At 43.3% G+C, this 22,065-nt stretch overlaps 2 protein-coding genes across 6 annotated transcripts in view; one reads left to right on the forward strand and one right to left on the reverse strand.

The window, feature by feature from the left end:
• Window positions 1–13,612, reverse strand: part of Prmt7 (protein arginine methyltransferase 7) — a 39,330-nt gene extending 25,718 nt beyond the window's left edge. Inside the window, exons 1-4 of one of the 4 annotated variants that reach the window (XM_048437023.3) lie at window positions 13,484–13,612; window positions 12,063–12,256; window positions 5,321–5,357; window positions 5,083–5,232 (exon numbers count right to left, since the gene is read on the reverse strand). In XM_048437023.3, the coding sequence (XP_048292980.1) occupies window positions 5,083–5,232; window positions 5,321–5,357; window positions 12,063–12,157 (282 nt within the window). In that variant the 5' untranslated portion in view covers window positions 12,158–12,256; window positions 13,484–13,612. Of the gene's footprint in view, window positions 1–5,082; window positions 5,233–5,320; window positions 5,358–12,062; window positions 12,257–12,877; window positions 12,898–13,153; window positions 13,174–13,196; window positions 13,216–13,483 lie in introns of those variants that run through there. The other 3 variants (XM_085681643.2, XM_048437022.3, XM_048437024.3) reach the window with 3 other exon arrangements.
• On the forward strand, window positions 13,613–21,708 carry Slc7a6os (solute carrier family 7 member 6 opposite strand). Of its 2 annotated transcripts, none has more exons than XM_048437028.3 (5): window positions 13,613–13,833; window positions 13,911–14,177; window positions 16,826–17,035; window positions 20,007–20,121; window positions 20,968–21,708. In XM_048437028.3, the coding sequence occupies exons 1-5, from the start codon at window positions 13,642–13,644 to the stop codon at window positions 21,093–21,095; spliced, it is 912 nt and encodes a 303-aa protein (XP_048292985.1). In that variant the 5' UTR covers window positions 13,613–13,641; the 3' UTR covers window positions 21,096–21,708. The 2 variants fall into 2 exon arrangements, with proteins under 2 accessions (XP_048292985.1, XP_048292986.2); XM_048437029.3 differs by lacking the exon at window positions 20,968–21,708 and adding an exon at window positions 20,552–20,668.
• Window positions 21,709–22,065: the final 357 nt, after the last annotated feature.

Here is a 22,065-nt window from a genome sequence, read left to right on the forward strand (position 1 = left end):
AAAAACAATCATTTCTAAAATGTAGTTTTTACATGTGGTCTTCATCAATCACTTTGTCCAAACCTCTAAAACTATCGCAACCTCATCGTCATTCTCTCTTTCATCAGCCTCTGACCTATCACTTCCCTTCCCTAACCCTTCGGGCTCTGACCATTCACAGTCTCTATCTCCTCAGCCCACCAATCAGGGTGCGCCTTCCTACCTCATCCTTCAGGAGCAGCTTCCTACTCAGGTGAGTCAATTATAATTGTGGCAAGTTAACATTAAAACCAAACATGACAAACACCCACCCAGTCCCATCTGCATTGTCTACAGGTAACTTTCATCAATTTCCATTTCCTCTTCCAGTGCTTTCTATGAAAAATAAGCAACACCTTATTTCTGACACAAAAGCAGTATAATTCTACATTTGCATTTTCATATAAAATATTGTGAAGATCACTCTACCAGTGAAGAATGAAATGAAAATAAAGTACTTCGTTTCTGTCTTCCCAGTTGCACTGTATCTGTTATATACATAAGCAAAAGGTTTGCTCCCTGAGGCATGGAGCAAGATGCTTAGCTATACAAGCTTAACTGGCTAGCTCTGAGTTCACGTGGCTACAGCTATAAAATGTGACAACTGAGGACACTATGTCAACCTCTGGCCTCTATATACAAGCACCCACCTACACCCAAACACATAGTACTCTCACCCCAGCCACGAACAGAGACGAACAATAAAGCAGACTTCAACATCCAGTCTTCCTTCCTTCAGAACAGGGACGATGGTGCAATACAGAAATGGACCTGACTTCAAGTGATGAACTTATCTGGTTCATCAGACAGGTTCTCCTTTGTCAATTATTTTGGCCAATTTTATATACAAGGAAAGGTTTGCTAGAAATTTCTAGGAAAAGCCTGCTTGCTTTTAAAAAAGAGTAAGCTGAGGTCATGTCCTGTCTGACACGTCTCCAGGGGCTCTTTGGTGGCTCTCCTATGGTCTGTAAAGGCACAGGTTTTCAAAGTAGGTCGTACACCACACAGAGCAATTAGAACCGGCAGGAGACATGGCTCAGAAGTTAAAAGCACTTGCTGCTTTACAGAAAACCAGAATCCAATTCCCAGTATCCACACTAGTCAGCTTAGAAGTATGCATAACTCAATCTGATGCCCTCTTCTGGCCTCTGAGGGCACCAACACTTTTTAAAAAATAGGAGCTGGTTATTCCACCAGCTCAGAGCTTAAAAACCCATACTGCTCTTCCAGGGGACCCTTGTTGGGCGGTTTACAAGATAGGAGATTGACACTCTTCTAGCCTGCACGGGCACCTGTACTCATGTGCGCACACACATGCATAATCTACCTTTTTCTCTCTACTTGTCTAGGTTTGTCCCAGTTTCTGACTATTGAGAATAAGGCAGCATTATACCTTTTTGTTTGTTTGCTTTTTGTATACATATACAACTCAGGATTTGACTATCATGGAAATCACAAATAGATTTTTAAAAGATTTCTTTTTATTATTTTTAATTACATCTATGTGTGCATATGGGTATGTCTGTTTGAGTGCAGTGCCCATGGAGGACAGAGGTATTAGATTTCCTTGAGCTGGAGTTACAACCAGTTGTGAGCTACCCAACATGGGTACTCGGAACTGAACTAGGCAGTCCTCTGAAGAGCAGAGGGGCTTTGTAACAGGGCCCAAGACTTTAGTAGGCCCCCAGACCTCAGCACAACTGACTCCATGATGGAAGAACCATTCAGACTATAAAACTCAGCACATAGACAGTACCACCTGCCAAAACAAAAACGAAGACCTAATCCATCAAAGTCCACAATTCTGGGAAAATCTCTAAATGTATTATCCTTACTTTTTGGTTTCTACAGTTCTGCGTCTGGCTGTTCTTGTTTATTGAAGTATGTAAACTCAAGACATAGTTTTTGTATTTACAAACTCACCCTAAGAAAGGCTCAGTGCTACACTGGAATCCTAAACACCCAGTGATGTGGGATTCCCCTCTGTAGGCTGTGATTACTATTGGTGAATAAAGAAACTGCTTTGAGCCTATAGCAGAGCAGGGTAGAACTGAATGCTGGGAGGAAGAAGGCAGAGTCATGGAGCCGCAGCCAGAGACAGATATGCTGAAACCTTGTCGGTAGGCCACAAACCTCGTGATAAAATATAAGATAATGGAGATGGGTTAGTTCTAGATGTAAGAACTAGCTAGCAATACGCTTAAGTAGTTGGTCAAGAAGTGATTTAATTAATAGTTTCTGTGTGGTTATTTCGGAAGTCTGGGCAGCCAGGAAACGAAAAAGCAGCCTCCTTACAACAACCCAGTGTTGTCACTGCCTGGCTAATAAAGACTTTCTATGGCTTAGATCCATACCCAAGCAGTCTTCTCTGGTGGACACCCCACACAGCTTTTAACTACTAAGCTGCCTTTCCAAGCCCTAAATACCTTTTTAAAAAATATAAAAATTAACTTTATTCATTTTATTTATTGTTTGTTCATTTTTTGGGACAGTGTCTTTTTAGTCTTGGCTGTCCTAGAACTCCATATGTAGATCAGGCTGGATTCAAACTCACAGAGATCCTCCTGCCTCTGCCTTCCAAGTGCTCGGATAAATGTACGTGTTACCATGCCCAACCTATTCATTTTATGTTTGAGTGTTTTGCATACATGCACCATGTGCATGCTTGGTGCCTATGGAGGTAAAATAGGGCACTAGATTTCCTGGAACTGAAATTATGGACGGTTACGAATTACCATGTGAAGTGCTGAGAATTGAACCTCTGTAGAAACAAATGCTCCTAACTTCTGCATCATCTATCCAGCCACAAATAGACTATTCTTATCCCAGGTTGAGTATACTTAACTCAGGTCAGGTGTAGTGGCACATGCCTTTAAATTATGTGCATGTGTGTCTCTGTGTAGATTATGTGCATGAGTGTCAGGACCCACAGAGGCCAATGGGGTGAGATCCCTCTGGAGCTGCTAGCTGTGAGCTGCCTGTCATGGGTGCTGTGAACTTCATTCCGGCCGACTGCAAGGGCAGTATACACTCTTAACCATGAGCGACCTCTTCAGCCTAGGCTCATCTTTTACAATGATCTGAGCTGGGCATGGTGGTGCACACCTTTAGTGCCAGCACTAAACAGGAGTGGGACAGAAGCAGGCAGAGTTCTGTAAATTCCAGGCCAGACTGATCTACATGGCAAGTTCTAGGTCAGCCAGGTTATGCAGAGATCCTGTCTCAAAAAATCAAAATAAATATTACCGTGTGTGTGTGTGTGTGTGTGTGTGTGTGTGTGTGTGATGACGATGTGTGTGCATAAGTGTGAGAATGCATGTACCACGGAGTACATGCAGAAGTCAGAGGACAATCCTAGGGAAACTATTCTCTCTTCCCATTGAAAGATCCAGAGGTCAAATTTGGGTTATCAGGTTTTCAGGACAAGTCACACCTTTATCCACTGATGCATCACACCATCCCAAATGTTCATCTTTCTAGATTTTGAAATTAGAGCCACACTTTAGAGATGGCAGGATGGACATCTAGAAGGAGCATAAGTGGAATACAATCTACTGTTGATCTCAGGATTTTATGTGTTAAAAAATTTTATTTTAGAGACTGGAGAGATGGTTCAGTAGTTAAGAGCACTGGCTGCTCCCTAGAGGACTTGGGTTCAATTCCTAGCACCCATATGGCAGCCCACAACTATCTGTAAATCCAGTTCCAGAGGATCTGACACCTTCACACCAATGTACATAAAATAAAGTTAAATAAATCATAAACATATCTAAAAAAATTTATTTTAGCTGGGCAGTGGTGGCACATACCTTTAAACCCAGCACTTGAGAAGCAGAGGCTGGCAGATCTCAGTGATTTCAAGGCCAGCCTGGTCTACAAAGTGAGTTCCAGGACAGCCAGGACTGTTAGAGAAACCCTGTCTTGAAAAAAAAAAAAAAAATTGGTTTTAGCCAGGCAGTGGTGGCACACACCTTTAATCCCAGCACTTGTAAGGCAGAGGCAGCAGTATCTCTGTGAGTTCAAGGCAAGCCTGGTCTGTATATGGAGAACCAAGACTATATACATAGAGCAACCATGTCTCAAAAAAACAAAAAAAGGAAGAAAGAAAAAGTCATATTAAAAGCAGCTAGTTCTACAGGGGCATATAACCTTGTTACACATTTAAAAATTTCAATGTCAGGTCACACTCCAGAAAAATTCAATAAAATAGCAATTAATTTTAAAAAAATAAACTGATGCTAGTTTTTTTGTTTTGTTTTGTTTTTACATAATTTATTTAACTTTATTTTATGTGCATTGGTAGAAAGGTGTCAGATCCCCTGGAACTGGAGCTACAGACAGCTATGAGCTGCCATGTGAATGCTGGGAATTGAACTCAGGTTCTCAGGAAGAGCCGTCTCCCCAGCCTCCAGAATGATTTAAGACTGTCTGTAGTAACTCAATTGGGCAGGACCTGTTGGAGACCCAGGATGACCCTGAACCCCGATTTCCCTAAGTCTGCCTCTGGAGTGTCATCCCTCAGTCTCTACAGTGCTAGGGATCAGATCCAGGTATACATGGTAGGCTGATACTCTAGAGACTAAACCACATCCCCGACAAACACTTTAATGTAAATCTCAGAAAAAAGCAGAAGCATCTCTTAATTTTTTTCTTTTAATTTTTTTCTTATGTACATGATTGTTTTGCCTGTATATAAATCTGTATGTCACAGGTATGTCTGGTGCGTGAGGAAGTCCAGGGTGTCCCCTGGAACTGGAGTGACCATGTGGGTGCTGGCAATCCGACCTGGGTTCTCTGCAAGAGCAGATAATGCTCTTAACTACTGTGCCATCTTTCCAGCCCACATAACTATTTTTTAAAGCTCCTCAGAGAGGCTGATGGCCAAGTCTGAGAATCACTGTTTCAGAACAGAACAAAAGCTCCCGGAAAAAGAAATCCTGTCTGACTCATCTCTACGTGTGGTCACGTGCTTGGCATGCGTTTGTCAACAGACCAGGAAGACCCAAGGACCTAAAGACCTTCCCCTGTAAAATACAGAACACATACCTAAACAGTAGGGCTTACCTCAATAGCATAGCAGAAGTCAGCACCTGCAGTAACTGCCATCATGGACAAGAGACCTGTGCCAGTGCCAATGTCAAGAACCAAGGCTTTCTGTCCTCTGTCTTTCACCCTGCTCACTGCTGCCCGGATGCCCTGGTAATACTTTATATTCTAAGAGAAAGGAAAAAGTAACTATTATGTTATAGATAAGTGGAAAGGAGCTCTTCAGACCCTGTCTTACCGGGCACTGCACACTTACTCTGTCTTTGTCGTGCAGCATATCTGCATAGGATGACCTTGAAAGATAAAAGAAGGAAAAGGTAAGTCAGAAAGCTTTGCTAATAAAGACGTGCGTGAACACATCAAAGAGTTCCCACACATAAATGCAGTCCTCAATGGAATGGAACAAGTGTGTCATCGCTTTAAAATATTTTAAGAGCCTGCTGTGGTAGCTCAAGTCTATAATCTCACGGATTTCAAGGCTGAGGAAAGAGAATGAGTTTAAGACCAGCAAAACAGTTTCAAAAAAGTATTTTTTTAAAACTGGGCATGATACTGATTACCTTTAGGATTTAGAAGGCAGAAGCAGGTGGATCTCTGTGAGTTTGAGGTCAACATGGTCTACATAGCAAGACTTTGTCTCAAATAACTAATAAAATTTTATTCATTTGGGACAAGAAATGCATGCACCATGGCACATGTGTGGGGTCAGAGAACAATTCTATGGAAGTCAGTGCTCTCCTTAAACCATGTAGGTTCTAAGGATTGAGCTCAGGTCCTTAGGCTTGGTAGCAAGCACCTGTACCCACTGAACCATCTTGTCAGTCCCCAAAATTTACTTTACTATGATCAGTTACTGTTATTCTTTGCTAATGCCAAAGAAAAAAATCTCAGAGCAGATGTTCTTCTTAGACCCAAAAATGCTCTAGTAGTTAACCTAGAGAAGAAATTTTTTAAGTGTGTACTTATTTATGTGTATATCTGGGGGTCAAAGGTCAACTTGCAGAAATCAGTTCTTTCTTTCCACCTTTACATGGGCCCTGGGGATCAAACTCAGCTTGTTGGTGTTGGTAGTAAACACCTTTAACCTGCTGACCCATTTCACTGGCCCACCCATTAGCCTATAACAGTAACCTGTAACCATGAACACCCCATATTATAACACTCAATAATCCTAACACTTGACCTAACCTTGAATGATACTTGTACACATTCACACTAGGAGAGGAACTGGGAAAAGGACAGCGTATAGCTGCTGTGTATGTGAGGTCACCAGGCTCAGAAGTTCACATCAGGGGGAAATGACTGCTAAATACACCGTGTAAAGAGAAGAAAGTAACATCCATATTTCAGTTCATATCACATCATCGGGGAGAATAAGTTAAATACGGTGTGTAAAGGGAAGAAAATCAGATAGAAGAGATTTCATGAATGAACTGAGGGCAGGTGGGGATGGGAACATGAGCAATCATGCTGGAGGAGGCTGAGGAGGACTATTAGGAGGGGCATTTCAGGGTTGAGCAGAAGCATGGTGCAGGGTACTCTCCCAGAAGTCTATGGGAAGGGCCCCAGGTTATACTCCCAGCAATAGTGGATAAATAGCCTGAACTGGCTATCTCCTGTGCCAGACTGGTGCCTGGTGCAACTGACATCAGAGAGGCAGATGTAGAGACGAAAAGCCAAACATTAGGTAGAGTTCGGAGAAGAGTAGGAACCAGAGGGGTCAAGGATCCACAGGAAGGCTCACACTACCAACTAACCTGGGTTCATAGGGGCTCCAAGAGACTGAACTGACAGCCAGGGAGCCTACATGGAACTGACCTAGGCACTTTGCATATACGTTACAGCTGTGTAGCTTGGTCCTCTTATGGGATCCTAACACAGAGAACAGGGGCTGTCTCTGACTCTTGTACTGGCTTTAGGGGCCCTACTCCTTATACTGAGTCACCTTGCCCAACCTCAATACATGGGTAGGTGATTAATCCCCCTGTAACTTGATATCATATTTTACTGATACCCATAGGAGATGTGCCCTTTCCTGGATAGAGATGAAAGAGGAGGGAATGAGGGTGGGAAGGGGGTGGGGGAGAGGAACTGGGAGGGGAAGATGGGGGGAGGCTATGGCCAGGATATAAAATAAATAGACAAATTTTAAAAAAAAAAGGAAGAAAATCACATCCATATTTTCTACCACAGCAACTAAAAATTCTGGAAACTGGGGCCAGGGGTGGAATTCAGTGGCACAACACATGCCTAGCATCTAGCATGTGTAAAGTCCTCAATTAGATCCCCAACAAGTACAAAGAGGTAAATAATTAAAGGAAAGTAAAAATTGGAAACCCTGTGAATACCCAGGATTCAGGTCACAGCCCAAAGATGCTTTCTGGGAACTCCAGGGGAAGCTGAGGCACTCAGCAAAAGAGGCCTCCAGTTTTCGGCCAACACGGCTGGGAAAGTTAATGTGAAGTGCAGATTTTCTACAGACACCGAGCCAGGTCAAGACGGAGTTCAGAAAGCTGCCCCTGAACCACCTCCACTGCAGGCAGTTCTAACACTGGCTGTGATACTCTACACTGCAGAACACTGCCCTGAAATACTTCTCCCTCTGAATCACCTACAGTCCTTCCTGGGCTTACTTTATTCTCCCCAAGCTCAGGAGTGAGTAGCGGCAGTGACTCAATGATAGAATACGTACTTGCCTACATGCGTTAAATGAAGATGAGGGTATAATCCTAAGAACCCTCACTTCGCTCTCCATTCACCCCACTGTGTTGGTTAGGGTTTTTGCCTGTCTTGGTTTTGAGACAGATTCTCAACTATGTATCCTCGGCAGGCCTGGAACTTCATACATAGACCAAGCTGTTCTTACTTGTTTTGATTTTCAATTGATTGGGGGTTTTTCTTTTGTTTGGCTTTGATTTTTCAAGACAGGGTTTCTCTGTGTAATAGTTCTGGCTGTCCTGGAACTCATTTCATAGACCAGGCTAGCCCCGAACTCACAGAGATCCATCTGCCTGTGCTTCCCGAGTGCTGGAATTAAAGGCATGCGCCACCAAGACCAAGTTTTTCTTGAACACAAGGAGGTCCACCTGCCTCCACGTAGCTCCCATGGGCTCAGCTTAAAGGTATATGCCACCACCAGCTTGACTGGTTTTAACAGTCAACCTAATAAATTCTGAAACATGGGTTGGCAAGATGGTTCAGCAATTAAGAGCACTGGCAGTTCTTCCAGAAATTCTAACTACACAGGGGCTCAAAGTCATTTATACTGGAGTCTGATGCCCTCTCCTGGCATGCAGGCATATATGCAGATAGAGCACCATATACACAAGATAAATTTTTAAAAAATCTTTTAAATTCTGAGCTATACAGATATTCTGATACATACATACATACATACACATATAATTAATTTTTCATCCCTTTGATTATGTTGCTCTAGAGGACCTTGACTAAAACAAATATGGTATCAGGAGTGGTCCTGGAGAAAGGGAATTGTAAGGATGATTTTCTCTAGTGTCTTGGCAGGTTCCTCAGCTACAGTCACAAAAACTCCTCAGATAGCTGGGTATGGTGATACACACCTTTAATCCCCAGAACTTAGGAGGCAGAGGCAGGCAGACTCTGAGTTTGAGGCCAGTCTGGAATACAGAGCAAGTGCCAGGACAGCCAGGGCTACAAAGAGAAATCCTGTCTTAAAAACAAACAAAAAAGTCCCTCAGACAGTCTGGGAGCACTGAAAACCCATGGTATGCACTATTAAAAGAACTTATCGAGATAAATGCATTTGATTCCCGATTCTCCTCTTGTGAGGTATAGGGAATTTAGTGACTCTGTGCATAAAACCTTTGAACATTTGTGACAAAATAAAAATAGTGATGCTGGTTCCTTCCTTTAAGCATCTTTGGACAAAGATACAAAAGACGAAAATGAGTTGGGCAATAAAACTGACTGGCTCCAGATGCACATATGCAATCTAAAGGTTTGTAAGTGTGCACTGGAATACAATCTTCTACACACACCATCTCCCCACCCCCCGAATAAAAATTCATTAAGTGAGTGAGCTTTAAAATAGTAACACCAGCTAAGTCACACCTGAGATGTTGAGAACCAGTAGTTACCTGGTCCTTAAAGTTGGATGTCTCAAAAGTTAGAGTAGTCCCAGAATAGCTACCACTCACTGGGGGCTACAACCAGTAGTTACTTAATCCACAAGGTGGGGTGCCCCAGTAGTCCCAGTCTGGCACCTGGAGCCCAGAAAGTTGCTGGAAGAGTGGCTGGTTTCTACTCCACTGAAACTCTGCCTCTATCATCTGCTATCAGAGAAGGAAGCAGCAGCAGCAGAGCAACTGACTCGCTGGCAAGATAAAAGACCAAGCAAGTAAATAGGTGAACTTCCTTCTGAAATACCCTTTTTGTTTCGGTTTCTCTGTAGCTTCCCAAGTGCTGGGATTAAAAGTGTGCACCACCAATGTTCGACTGAAATACCCTTTTTCATCTGGGTGCTACCAAAAGGTACCATTCGCAATCAGGGTGCACCTTCCTACCTCATCAAGACAAGAGGGAAAATCCTTCAGGAGCAGCTTCCTACTCAGGTGAGTCAATTATAATTGTGGCAAGTTAACATTAAAACCAAACATGACAAACACCCACCCAGTCCCATCTGCATTGTCTACAGATGGAAATTTCATCAATTTCCATTTCCTCTTCCAGTGCTTTTTATGAAAAACAAGCAACACCTTATTTCTGACACAAAAGCAGTATAATTCTACATTTGCATTTTCATATAAAATAAAAAATCCTCCCTCTACCAGTGGAGGATGAAATGAAAATGAAGAACTTCGTTTCTGTCTTCCCCGTCGCACTGTTTTTTGCTATAAACATAAGCCACAGGTTTGCCTAACAATGTTGACAGACATCTATGCTATTTTCAATGTTTTGCTATTTCTGACCGAGAATAAAACCAACCAAGCCAAAAATAAAGAAAAATATATTTATTTGGCGCTAATTGGGATTTCAACCTAAGATAAATTCACATACTGCTGAAAATGTGCTCCCTATTCACTTTGTATGTTGTGGGCACATTCATATGTGTATGTGTGCACAAGCACACGTCTGTATAAGCATGTGGAAACTGGAGGAAAATCTCCAGCTATCCTCATTTATACTATGCCCCTCCTTTGAGTCAAGGTCTCTCACTGGCCTAGTTTATCAACTAGAATAGACTAGCTGATCCGCAACTCCCAGGGATCCTCCTGTCTCCCTCCACTTCTGCAGAGCTGAGATTACAAGCAGACATCACCACACCCATTTGTTTGACTTTAATGTGGATTCTGGGGGCTAGAGAAATGACTCAGCAGTTAAGAGCACTTGTTTTTGCAAAGAATCGAGGTTTGATTCCCAGCACCCATATGGTGGCTCACAACTATCTAACTCTAGTACCAGGGGATCCAACACCCTCTTCTGACCTCTGCGGGCACTGTACACATGTGGTGCATAAACATTCAGGCACATGCATAAAATTAAGAGCCAGATGGAGTGGCACTTGCCTTTAACCCTAGCACTTAGGAAGCAGAAACAGGTAGATTTCTGTGAGTTCAAGGCCAACCTGGTCTACATACCAAGGACACATAGTAAGATCCTGTCTCAAAAATAAATAAAATCTTGGGGCTGGAGAGATGGCTCAGAGGTTAAGAGCACTAACTGCTCTCCCAGAGGTCCTGAATTCAATTCCCAGCAACCACATGGTGGCTCACAGCCATCTGTAATGGGATCCCGATATCCTGTTCTGTCTGATGTTCTCTTCTGTCATGCAGAAATACATGCAAATAGAGTACTCATATACATAAAACACATAAATAAATCTTTAAAAAAATAAATAAAGGGCTGGAGAAGATGGCTCAGAGGTTAAGAGCATTGCCTGCTCTTCCAAAGGTCCTGAGTTCAATTCCCAGCAGCCACATGGTGGCTCACAACCATCTGTAATGAGGTCTGGTGCCCTCTTCTGGCCTTCAGGCATACATGCAGAAAGAATATTGTATACATAATAAATAAATAAAATAAATAAATACTTAAAAATAAATAAATAAAATACAAAAAAGCCAGGTTGTTTCATTTTTAATTATATATATATATATTTATATATGTGAGTCTATCTGTGTGTGGATACATGTACCTGTGAGTGCCAAGTACCCAGAGTCCAGAAGGCAGCATCAGATCCTCCAGAGCTAGTTACAAGAGGTTGAACTGCCCACCCTCTTCCCTGCTGAGCCATCTCTGCAGCTCCCTGCCTACTTTTTAAAGACACATCCACTCACTAGCTTCCTGGCTTTTCCAGCCACTCACACTGCTGTTGCTAATGATCAGCAGTACTCAGGCTTTCTTGGCAGCCTGACCCTAACAGCCACTTCTTCTTCCCTAAACTTCCCTTTTCTTTCCATCCTAACTTTCCTTCTGGTTCTGCTTCTGCCTCCTCAGTTTATCCTGATTTTACATTCCAGACCCTCCTTTGTTGAGATGCTGCAATGTCTCTCAATTTCAACTTTCTCAAGTTCTACAAATTCTGTGTCTCAAGACTCTACTAGCATTCCCATCTGAATGTCCAAACCTTAACCCCTCATGTCCAACGCCTTTCCCTCTAGAACACTGCCTCCCCTCCTCTCAGGGAGTGACATCTCCGTCCACTGAGTCCCTCTCACCAGAAAACATCTTGGTCCTTCTTGAACTTTGTCTCCCTTACTGCATACAGTGAGTTATTAAACTCAAGTTCCTCCAGGCTGGTTTTTCCTCTCACCTCTACTGCTTCTCTACTTTAGGATTACAGTAATCACCTACTCCCCTTTCTCTCCAACCCACGTCCCACACCGCTTTCAGCAAATGTTTTATTCTCCTATTCAACATCTCAACTCCTCAGAAAACAATATCCAAAATCTTCCTCAAAACTATATTAATGTCACTGAGCCCTCGCCGCCTGCAGCCAGTTGAGGAGCATCCCATGTTACCTGGCAATTTCCTGGTGGTAATCATAGTGTTCATCCTCCTCCAGCCATTCCAGGGATCCTGTGGTTGGGTTGGCACGGCCACAGAAGACCTTCATGGTGCCAACTGGTTCCTCAATGTTTGCACGGAAATGTGGCCTTGTCAATTTTCTTCTTAGAACAGATCTGGATATCAGAAACCTAATCAATTCTAATGCCTATGGTGAAAGCAAGGGACAAGAAAACAAGAGGGGAAAAAAAAATCAAGAAACAGGCAAAAATGTCAAAGTCAACTAAGAATTTTATTAATGATGGCACAGGCCTTCAATCTCAGCTCTAGGGAAGAAAAGCAGGAGGATCTCTGTTAAATTCAAAGCCATTATGGCCTTTACGAAAAGCTCTAGGCCAGCAAGAACTACATAGTGACAGCCCCCAGGTCCAAAAAATACTACTCAGTATTTTAATATTTCCAGCGAGAGTGATCTCATTTTCTATGCTGCATATCCCATCAAGAACTATGGTAACAGCCAGGCATGGTAGCACGTCGAGAGTCCTAGCACTCAGGAGGCCAAGGTGGAAAGATCTGAAGGTTGACACCAACCAGCCTGGGCAACACCAGAGGCCTTGTCACAAAAACAAGAACAAAATATAACGAGATGGTGCATGCCTTTAATTCCAGCATTTAGAAGGCAGAGGCAGGAGGCTCTCTGTGAGTTCCACGCCTGCCAGAACTACACAGTGACACCCCGTTTTTAAAGAGGGAGAGAGAGAAAAAAAACCATAGAGATATATAACGCTGTCTGGAAATTTTGGCGCTCTTCAGATCAAAAGCGACTCACAAGTTCATCCGGGTCCAGCCCTCAGGTGAAGGCGAGTGAGAAGGCAAGAGAGCCAAGCAGAGCTAACAGGAGGGAGCAGAGGTGCCCAAGTGGTCATTCCTCGGCATACTAAACACACTTATCTGTGGTGTCGCCACGGTTTATCTAAAAGCACACTTAGAAGCACACTGAGGGTCTCTCCAACGTTTTAATAAAAAGCATGTCTGCGTAGGACACACACATTTACAGCACTACTGCGGGCAAGTGTTGGGAACTGCACGGTTTCTAGTTACTCACAACACTGACTAAGGAAGCCATCCCGAATAAGAGAACGGCTGACCGGTTCAGGGACCGAAGGCACCAGTCTTGTGGCCCAGACCCTGCTCTGTATTCAGTCATATTTTGAGAAAGGACGATCGCCCAAGCGGACTGCTGGGGCTGGGCGGACCTGTCCGCCAGGGTGCTTGAACAACTCCACGTGGACTCCGGCAAAGTCCTGAAGTATCCCGGGGACCCGAATATACCCACGCCAGGGCCCCGCGCCAGAGCCGTAGAAATGAGGTCCGAAAGCTGGCTGTACCCGGGAGTTGCCACGGCCCTACCTCCCTAGCACCGCCAAGAGCTCACCCACAGAGGGCTGCACGCCTCTCGCCTCCACTGCCGCGGCCATTGGGCCTCACCCTAGACCTGGGGGCGGGGCCTCCGTGCGTAGGCGTGACGTTCCACGCGGCGCGGCCCTCCCGTCACTCCTCGCGCCTTCCCACAGTGCTTCGCGACAGCTCGCTATGGAGGCCGGCAGGACTGCGGTGTTGCGCGTGAAGCGGAAGCGTAACGCGGAGCCTGCAGAAGCTCTCGTGCTGGCCTGTAAACGCCTCCGGAGCGGCGAGGTCCAGTCGTCTGCTCAGGAGACGCCGGAGGGTCCGGAGACAGCGTCTGAGAGTAATGTCTTCCGGTTGGTTGCTACCGTGCGCTCCCAGGTAGGAGGTGGGGGTGGACTCTGGAAGGGAGCTTTGAACACTGCACGGGTCGTCATCCTTTTCCTGTCGCCCCTCAGGAGGAGCCCATCCAGCAGCTTGTGCGGGCTGCCCTGCGCCCGTCCCGGAGCAGCCAGCTGCGTATCCGCCGCGATCTTCGCGCCTCGGTTCGCGAGGTCCGTAAAGAGGGCCGCTACAGGGTAGTCTCCAACCACCGTTCCTCAGGGACCTCCAGTGGTTTGGAGCCCCAGTGTGTATCAGAAGCTGTTGGGGATGCAGACTTCCAGTTGTTGGATCTGGTCCACGAGGAGGGAGACCCAGAGGCGGCTGCCACAGACTGCTGCAGAGTGAGTACTGAATGTCTCTGTTCTGCTCCCAAAGGCAGAGACCTCATACACTCTGAGGATGGATAACCCACTCTAAAAACACTATTTTGCCTGTTTGGGTTTTGTTATGTTTGTTTCCTTGAGAGTTTTCGCTGTGTGGCCCTGATTAAGTACTGGTGATGTTTCCCAAGCAAGCCTGTGCACACAGCGGTCCACCTTGCTTCAGCTGCCCCAGCGCTGGTATTACAGGGATGTACCACCACACTCCTCACGGTGGGGGCGGGGGGGGTTGATGAAGTTGTCCAGGCCTTTAATACCAGCACTCAGGAGACTAAGGAATGAAGATGTTTGTGTTCAAGACCAGCTCGGGCTACACAGTGAAACCCAGTCTCAAAATAAATAAATTGTAGGCCTTTCAAAAAATATATACATTATTAGTTAGAGATTATGTTAGACTTTGGTTGCCCTGACAAAGGAATTTTTTGTTTTTAAAGCTCACAACTTGAGAGGTTTGGTTCATGGCCAGCCTGCTCAATTGCTATGGATCTGTATTGTAGTGGAATACTATGGCAAGAAGAGTATGTAGCAGAGCAGACCCTCTATAGAGGCCAGCAAGCAGATTGGAGCCAGGTGGTGGTGGCACATGCCCTTAGCTCCAGTACTTGTATGGCAGAAGCAGGTGGATCTCTGTGAGTTCAGGATCAGCCTTGTCTACAAATCGAGTTCCAGGACACACAGGACTGTTACAGAAAGGAAACCCTATTGGGGGGAGGGGGTATGTTTTCTTAATAATTGTACTTCTAAGATTTAACCTAGATAAATAATTCAACAAAAGTACACAACTATGGTATTAACAAAAGATAACTTGATTTTCTAAATTGTGCTATATACTTAGTTTTTGTTTGGGCTTTGTTTTGCATTGCTTTTGGGGCAAGTGGTCTTCCACCAAACTATATCCCAAACTCTATTTTCCTTTATTTTGTTTAATCTCCAAAAATACTATGAATTAGATACTTTTATCACCATTTTGTTCTTAACTTTTTCAAAAAAGTTTTATTAGCATGCATTGACTATTCATTCAGGCAGTGGTGGTACAAGCCTTTGATCCCAGCACTCAGGAGGCAGAGTCAAGCCTGGTCTACAGAGCTAGTTTGAGGATAGCCAGGTTACAGTGAAACCCTGACTCTGGGAAAAAGAAAAAAAGATTGTTGTTACTTCATAACTGTAATTCTGTTACTGTTATGAATTGTAATGTAAATATCTGGTATGCAGCGTATCTGATGTGCCACCCCCCCAAAGAGGTCACAACCCATAAGTTGAAAACCACTGACTTTGAGGCAGAACAGCTGTGAAGGAAGAAGGCGTGGCAGGGCTGTATGCAGGTAGTCTGCACGCCATAGTTACAGCTGTGAAGAAGGCGTGGCAGGGCTGTATGTAGGTAGTCTGCACACCATAGTTACAGCTGTGAAGAAGGCGTGGCAGGGCTGCAGGTAGTCTGCATTCCATAGGCTTCAGGTGTCACTCTAAGGAAACAATCTGCCATTGCAGTTAACCTCATATGTGTCTGTTCTTCCTAGGAAAGATAATCTGTACCTATAGTCAGTGGACCAGAACAAGTTCCTTTCCTTCCATTGGTTGACTGACATGCAGCCCTCAGATAGGGTTAAGTGTTGGTGCTTTTCAGGGTCATCTCTACTTTTTAAATGGAATGGCAGTGAAATTAGGTAAGGGCTTGTTTTCACCAAGATTATCACCATTTTTCAAATGCAGAAATGATATACTCATTTCAATACTGTTTATGAAGGCTAATAATTAATTCAAAAACTAGATAATACATGGGGCTATAGAGATGACTCAGCAGCTTACTTGCTGTTTCATCATGAGGACCTGGGTTCAGTTCCCAGCACCTTAAAAGGCATAAGACGCCTTAAAACAGCAGTTTCAGGTAGATCCAGTAACGTCTGCAGTCCAGGCACAGTGTACAAGTAGTGTGCATCTAGACAAAGAGGCATATGCACATAACACACATATAAATATTTTAAAGCAATAGACATACACAATGATTTGGAGTATTAAGATTGATAATCTTAAAGATTTGCAACATGGGACATATGTGTTTAACAGTACAATGTACTCTGTGTAATATAAGGGCATATATGCAGACATTAAAAATAACTTTTCTGAGGGCTGGTGAGATTGTTCAACAATCCCTAGGGCCCACATGTGCATCATGGCACACCCTATAGTACTGTCCTGGTTTCCTTTCTGTTGCCACAATATGTTTTGAACAAAAGTAACAGGGTAGTAAAGGGTTTAGGAAAGGCAGAAACTTGAAGCAGCAACTATGCAGAATGCTTCTTTTGTTGTTGTGGGCCTAAGGAAGAACATAATAGCAAAGAGTATTTAAAAAAAACTGAAGAAACAGGTAGACAAGGCATGTGTGGAGTTAAGAATCTGGAATACTGCCTACACTCCCAGTAGGGAGGCAGAGACCTGTCTGGTGTATACCGCAAATTCCCTGCCAGTCAGGGCTACATAGTGAAATATAGCCTCACTCAAAACAATATAAAAAGCATCTTGAACACAGCATGAAAGACAGTAACAGGCCTTCATTTACCCAATCCTTAGAACATTATTTGACTCTTATTGCTATCATGTTTTCTTTGTAGACATCTGATCCAGATGTGATCCTCTGCAATTCTGTAGAGCTGATCCGTGAGAGACTGACTATTTCTGAAGATGGACCACAAGTGGAGCACCTGAAGGAACCAAAGCACGATGATGACTATGTATATGACATTTACTCTATGGAAATGGCCCCTCTAGAATGGATTGAGGACATCCTGTCTGTGCAGCCCTACAACCAGGAGTGGGAGCTGGTAAGGGGTCCAAGAGGAGGAAGAAATGTATCAGGGTACTTTGACTTCCTAGACCTTACTCTTTTTTGGTTTTGTTTGTTCTTAAATCTTAAAATTAATTTTAATTAGTATGTATGCCATGGTACATGTGTGGAAGTCAGAGGACAATTTGTTCTTTCTACCATGTTGGCTCCTGGGATCAAACTTCCTTAGGTCATCAGGCATGGTGGCAAGTACCTTTAACCACTAAGTCATCTTGCTATCCTTCCTTGTTGAGATAGGGTCTCATGTAGCCCAAGCTGGCCTCAAACTTGCTATGTACCTAGAAATAAATTTCTGATCCTTCTATCTCCAAAACACAGATGCTGGGAATATAGACTTACTTGTACCACCATTCCTGACTTCATTCACTGTCCCCCTTTAGAAAGTTTGGGTGTGGGGGACAATGTGTGAATCCATGTTCCTGTTTATTGGAGCACATAGAGACCCAAAGTTAAAATTGAGTGTCTTCCTTGAAGTAGGGTCTCTCACTGAAGCCAGAGCTCTCCAATCCTAATAAATTAATGAAACAGATTGCTCCAGAGGTGCATATCTCTGATCCCATGCTGGGATCTCAGGCAGGCTACCCAGCCCACCCAGCTTTACATAGGTTCTGGATATCCAGACTCTGCTGCTTAAGCTTGTACAAGAAGTATTTTATCCATTAGCCATGTTCTAGTCCCCCCTTTTTTTTCTGAAACAGTATCACTATGTAGCCCAGGCAGGCCTTGGACTTTGGCAATCTGAATTGCCTCAGCTTCCCCAATATTGGGATTACAAACATATAACGCCAATGACACCTGGCTATGGGCTCCACTCTTGATGTTTGGAGTTTTTTGTTGTTGTTGTTTCTTTGGCTTTTCAAGACAGTGTTTCTTTGTATAACAGCTCTGGCTCTCTTGAAACTTGCTTTGTAGACCAGGCTAGCCTCAAACTGAGAGATTCACTTGCCTCTGCCTCCCAAGTGCTGGAATTAAAGGCATGTGCCACCACTGCCTGGCTAGAATCCACTCTTAATAAACATTGTTCTAGTTCTTGTTTTTGCTTAAAAGGAAAATTCTATTCTAAATCCTTTGTAGAAACCCTTGTTAAATGCAGCAAATATATTACATACAGACTACCTACTCGGAAAGTTTTGTTCATAATCAATCTTCAGATGTCTTGGAATCTTGATGTCTTTTTGAAGAGGACCTAGGTTTGAGTCCCAGAATTGTCAAAACTAGACATTAGCATGAATAAGAACAAAAAACACTTGTCAGGAGGTAGTGTTGAGAATCCCAGCACTTGAGAGGCAAAGGAAGGCGGACCTCTATGCCTGATCTACAGAGCAAGTTCTAGGACAGCCAGGAGGTTACACAGGAAAACCCTGACTTAAAGAAAAAACACAAAACAAAACTTTTATGTGCTCTCTGCCTACCACTTTCAAACCATTTACATGCTGATGCCCAGAGGCCAGAAGAGTGTGTTAGATCTTCTGGAAGTGAACTTATAGAAAATTGTAAGGTGTAATGTAGGTGCTAGGAATTGAACCTAGGTCCTCATCTAAAAAATCAAGTGCTTTGTTGAGAGGTGGTGGCAGCACTCAGGAGGTAGAGACAGACAGGTGGATCTCTGAGTTTGAGGCCAGCCTGGTCTACAGAGTGACTGCCAGGACAGCCAAAGCCACACAGAGAAACCCTGTCTCAAAAAAAAAAAAAAAAATTATCAAGTACTCTTAATTGCTGAGTCATCTCCATCCCCCAAGAATAGAAACAGTTATTTTTTTTATTATTTTATTTATTTTTGATTTTGGTTTTTTGAGACAGGGTTTCTCTGTAGCTTTGGAACCTGCCCTGGAACTCACTCTATTAGACCAGGCTGGCCTCAAACTTCCCGTCTCTGCTTCCCAAGTACTGAAATTAAAGGCATGTACCACCACTACCCAGCAACATTTTAAATTTTAAAAAATAGCAAGGCATGCTGGTATATATCTTGAATCCCAGCACTTAGAAGGCAGAGGCAGGCAGGTTTCTGTGAAATCATCCTGAGCATGCTCTGGGTCATTCAGGCCTATATAAGTAAGACCCTGTCTCAGAAGGAGAATGAAAATTTCTTTAACATCCTAGTTCCATTTTATTATTATATTTTTAATGTTTAGATTTGGGCTTAAGAGATGACTACTCTTTCAGAGGTCCCAAGTTCAATTCCCAGCAATCACATGGTGGCTCACAATCATCTATAGTGGAATCTGATGCCCTCTTCTGGCATGAAAGTGTACATGCGCACTCATACACTAAGTAAATCTTTAAAAAATTAGAAATAAGCTGGGCAGTGGTGACACACGCCTTTAATCCCAGCACTCAGGAGGCAGAGGCAGGCAGATTTCTGTGTGTTCGAGCCCAGCCTGGTCTACAGAGCAAGTTTCAGTTTGGGCTCCAAAGCTACACAGAGAAATGCTGTCTTGAAAATCAAACAAACGAATTAATGAATGAATAGAAAAATCTTGCTTTAAAAACAGTTTAGCTGGGCAGTGGTTGGCTTTTAATCCCAGCACTGGGGAGGCAGAGACAGGTGGCTCTCTGTGGGTGCCGTTGGGTGCCTCTATTATCAATTTTGCAGATAAGCTGCACTCACCTTAGACCACTATGTGGTCTCTGATCCTGCTCTCCTGTACTATTTATTCTGATCCTAACCTTCTGACCTTTGGCCTCACCCAGTCCTTCAAGAATCTAAAGATGAATGCCACTACCTCCTCTTACACTCATCACCCTCTAATGATATTGGAATGTGGTATCTGCAGCTAGAGTGGAGTTAAAATTATACAGTCTCCTGTAAAGCAGAGTCAGATGAACTCTGAATCTGCCATTTTTACATTGTACCTTTACTTTAATCCCCCCTTATGCCAGTAGTTTCCCATAAGGAACGTAACTTAGAGGTTTTAGACTTAAACTGGTGTTTATGTTGAGATGCTCAGGTGAACGAAGATCAGCAACCAGAAGATACATATGAAGAAGAAGATGATGAAAACAGTGAAAATAATTGGCGCAATGAGTACCCAGATGAAGAAAGCAGTGATGAAGATTCTAGAGGTGGGTAGCAACCCAGATGGGGAGGGACTGGTAGGAGTAAAGATTGAAGGGAAGATTTAATTAATTGATTAATTAATGGGTATGTTGCAAATGGCTGGCTTTCCCTCTCTTTCCAGGGCAACTACTGGGGTATAATATACTGGGGTACAGAACTACTAGGTTCTAATTTTTAACTAGTTACTGCCTATGTATGGGAAGTCATTTCACTTCTTTGAACATCATTTTCTCTCTAAAAATGAGACAATATTGGATCAGCTTTAACATTTGGTTAATTGTGTAGCCCATTCTTTCCCCTATTCCCATCAAGCAAGAAAGTATTAACAGGGTTGGAAAGATGTTTAATGTCTAAGAGCTTTGAAAAGATCTAGGTTCTCTTGAGTTGTGTCAATGGCAGCTCACAACCATCAATTTCCATTCCATTCTGTTCCAGAGAACCCTACGTCCTTTTCGAACTTTTGTGGGCACCAGGCCCAGGGATGCACATACATACATACATACATTCATGAAAAACACTCAGATACATTAAAAAATAAATAAGAGAACTTGGCGTGGTAGCACATGCCTTTAATTCCAGCACTTGGGAGACAGATGGACCCGAGTTAAGGTTAGTCTGGTTTACAAAGTGAGTTCCAGAACAGCCACAGCTAGACAGAAACCCTTTCGTGGGGAAGAAAACCAGACATACCGGCCAGCAAGTCTAACACCATGAGTTGGATCTCCAGAACCCTTGCTATGGAAGCAGAACCAGCTTTCACAAATTGTCATCTGACCACCACACCTGTACATTCCATATATATTGGCTCAAGCAAGTATTTTATGGAGAATAAAGTCCTTATCTCCTTATAGGCTCTAATGAATACAACAGCCTCAGCGAGGAGGAAAGCAGCAGCAGGCAGTTGGTGTGGAGCAAGTACCCTTTGGATGTACAAAAGGAGTTTGGCTATGATAGCCCCCATGATCTGGATTCGGATTGATGGTCTCCTGAGATTCTTCCATATGCCCTTGAGGACTCTGACTGTCATCATCTTAGGATGCCTAACTGAACATGCAGAAGGAAAAACTATGCCCCAGCACAGCAGAGACCTAAGGGCTCTTCTTATAAGTGATTAAGTGAAGCCAAGCATGCTGGCTCCTGCCTTTAATTTCCAGCATTCAAGAATCTGGGAGTAAAAGGAGCACTGAAAATGCAAGGCTAGCCTAGACTACATAGAAAGTTTTAGGCTAACCTGAGCAAAAGAATTAAGATTCTATTTTAAAAAAAAAATAGTTATCCTACAGTCTGGAAAATAAAATGATGTGAAACCTCCAGCCCAGGTGGGTTTTCTGTGATCCCACATCTATGCTCAAGCCTAAAGCAGCTGGAGGGAGGAAGCTATTTCATCAGCAGTATAATTTACCTTTTTCTTTGATGGATGTCATCTCTACAAGGGCAACAGTGTAGTGCCTCCCCTGCATGAACTATGGGAAGTAACCCCTCTCCCCCTTTGGACTATAATGGTCATAAAGACTGCTGTCATCTTTTGGTAGTGGTGTTAAGGAACGGTATTATGTGATATTCTCTAATAAAAAATAACTTTTTACACAGAAGCAAGCAATTCTTTTAAATCTTTTTTAACCTGATTATCTTATGTGTTTTCTCCTCAGAAAAGAGTTTAGTGAGAAAGACATTTTAGAATTTTTATACACTAAAGTTAACAGTTTACAGCACTTAGAAAAAACATGTTACAGTTTTCTCTTAGTATACCATGGCCTATTGGTTCCAGGACTGCCAGAATCCACCATATATATATATTCAAGTACCTTAATATAAATTGTCATAGTATTTGCATATATAATCTATGTCCTTCCGATTATAAAAATCTAATGTAAACACTATCTAAATTGTACCACTGCTCTTTGGGGAAGAACAAGAATAAATATGTACATGGTTAGAATAGGCACATT

This window comes from Myodes glareolus, chromosome 22 (assembly GCF_982192425.1).
Source record: "Myodes glareolus chromosome 22, mMyoGla1.1, whole genome shotgun sequence".
In the NCBI taxonomy this organism is placed as follows: domain Eukaryota; kingdom Metazoa; phylum Chordata; class Mammalia; order Rodentia; family Cricetidae; genus Myodes; species Myodes glareolus.

Coding starts and splice junctions, on each gene's coding strand:
- Slc7a6os (XM_048437028.3), top strand. CDS start 13,642: ATGGAGGCCGGCAGGACTGCGGTGTTGCGCGTGAAGCGGAAGCGTAAC. Junction 13,834..13,910: donor TTGCTACCGTGCGCTCCCAG/GTAGGAGGTGGG, acceptor GTCGCCCCTCAG/GAGGAGCCCATCCAGCAGCT. Junction 14,178..16,825: donor CTGCCACAGACTGCTGCAGA/GTGAGTACTGAA, acceptor TTTTCTTTGTAG/ACATCTGATCCAGATGTGAT.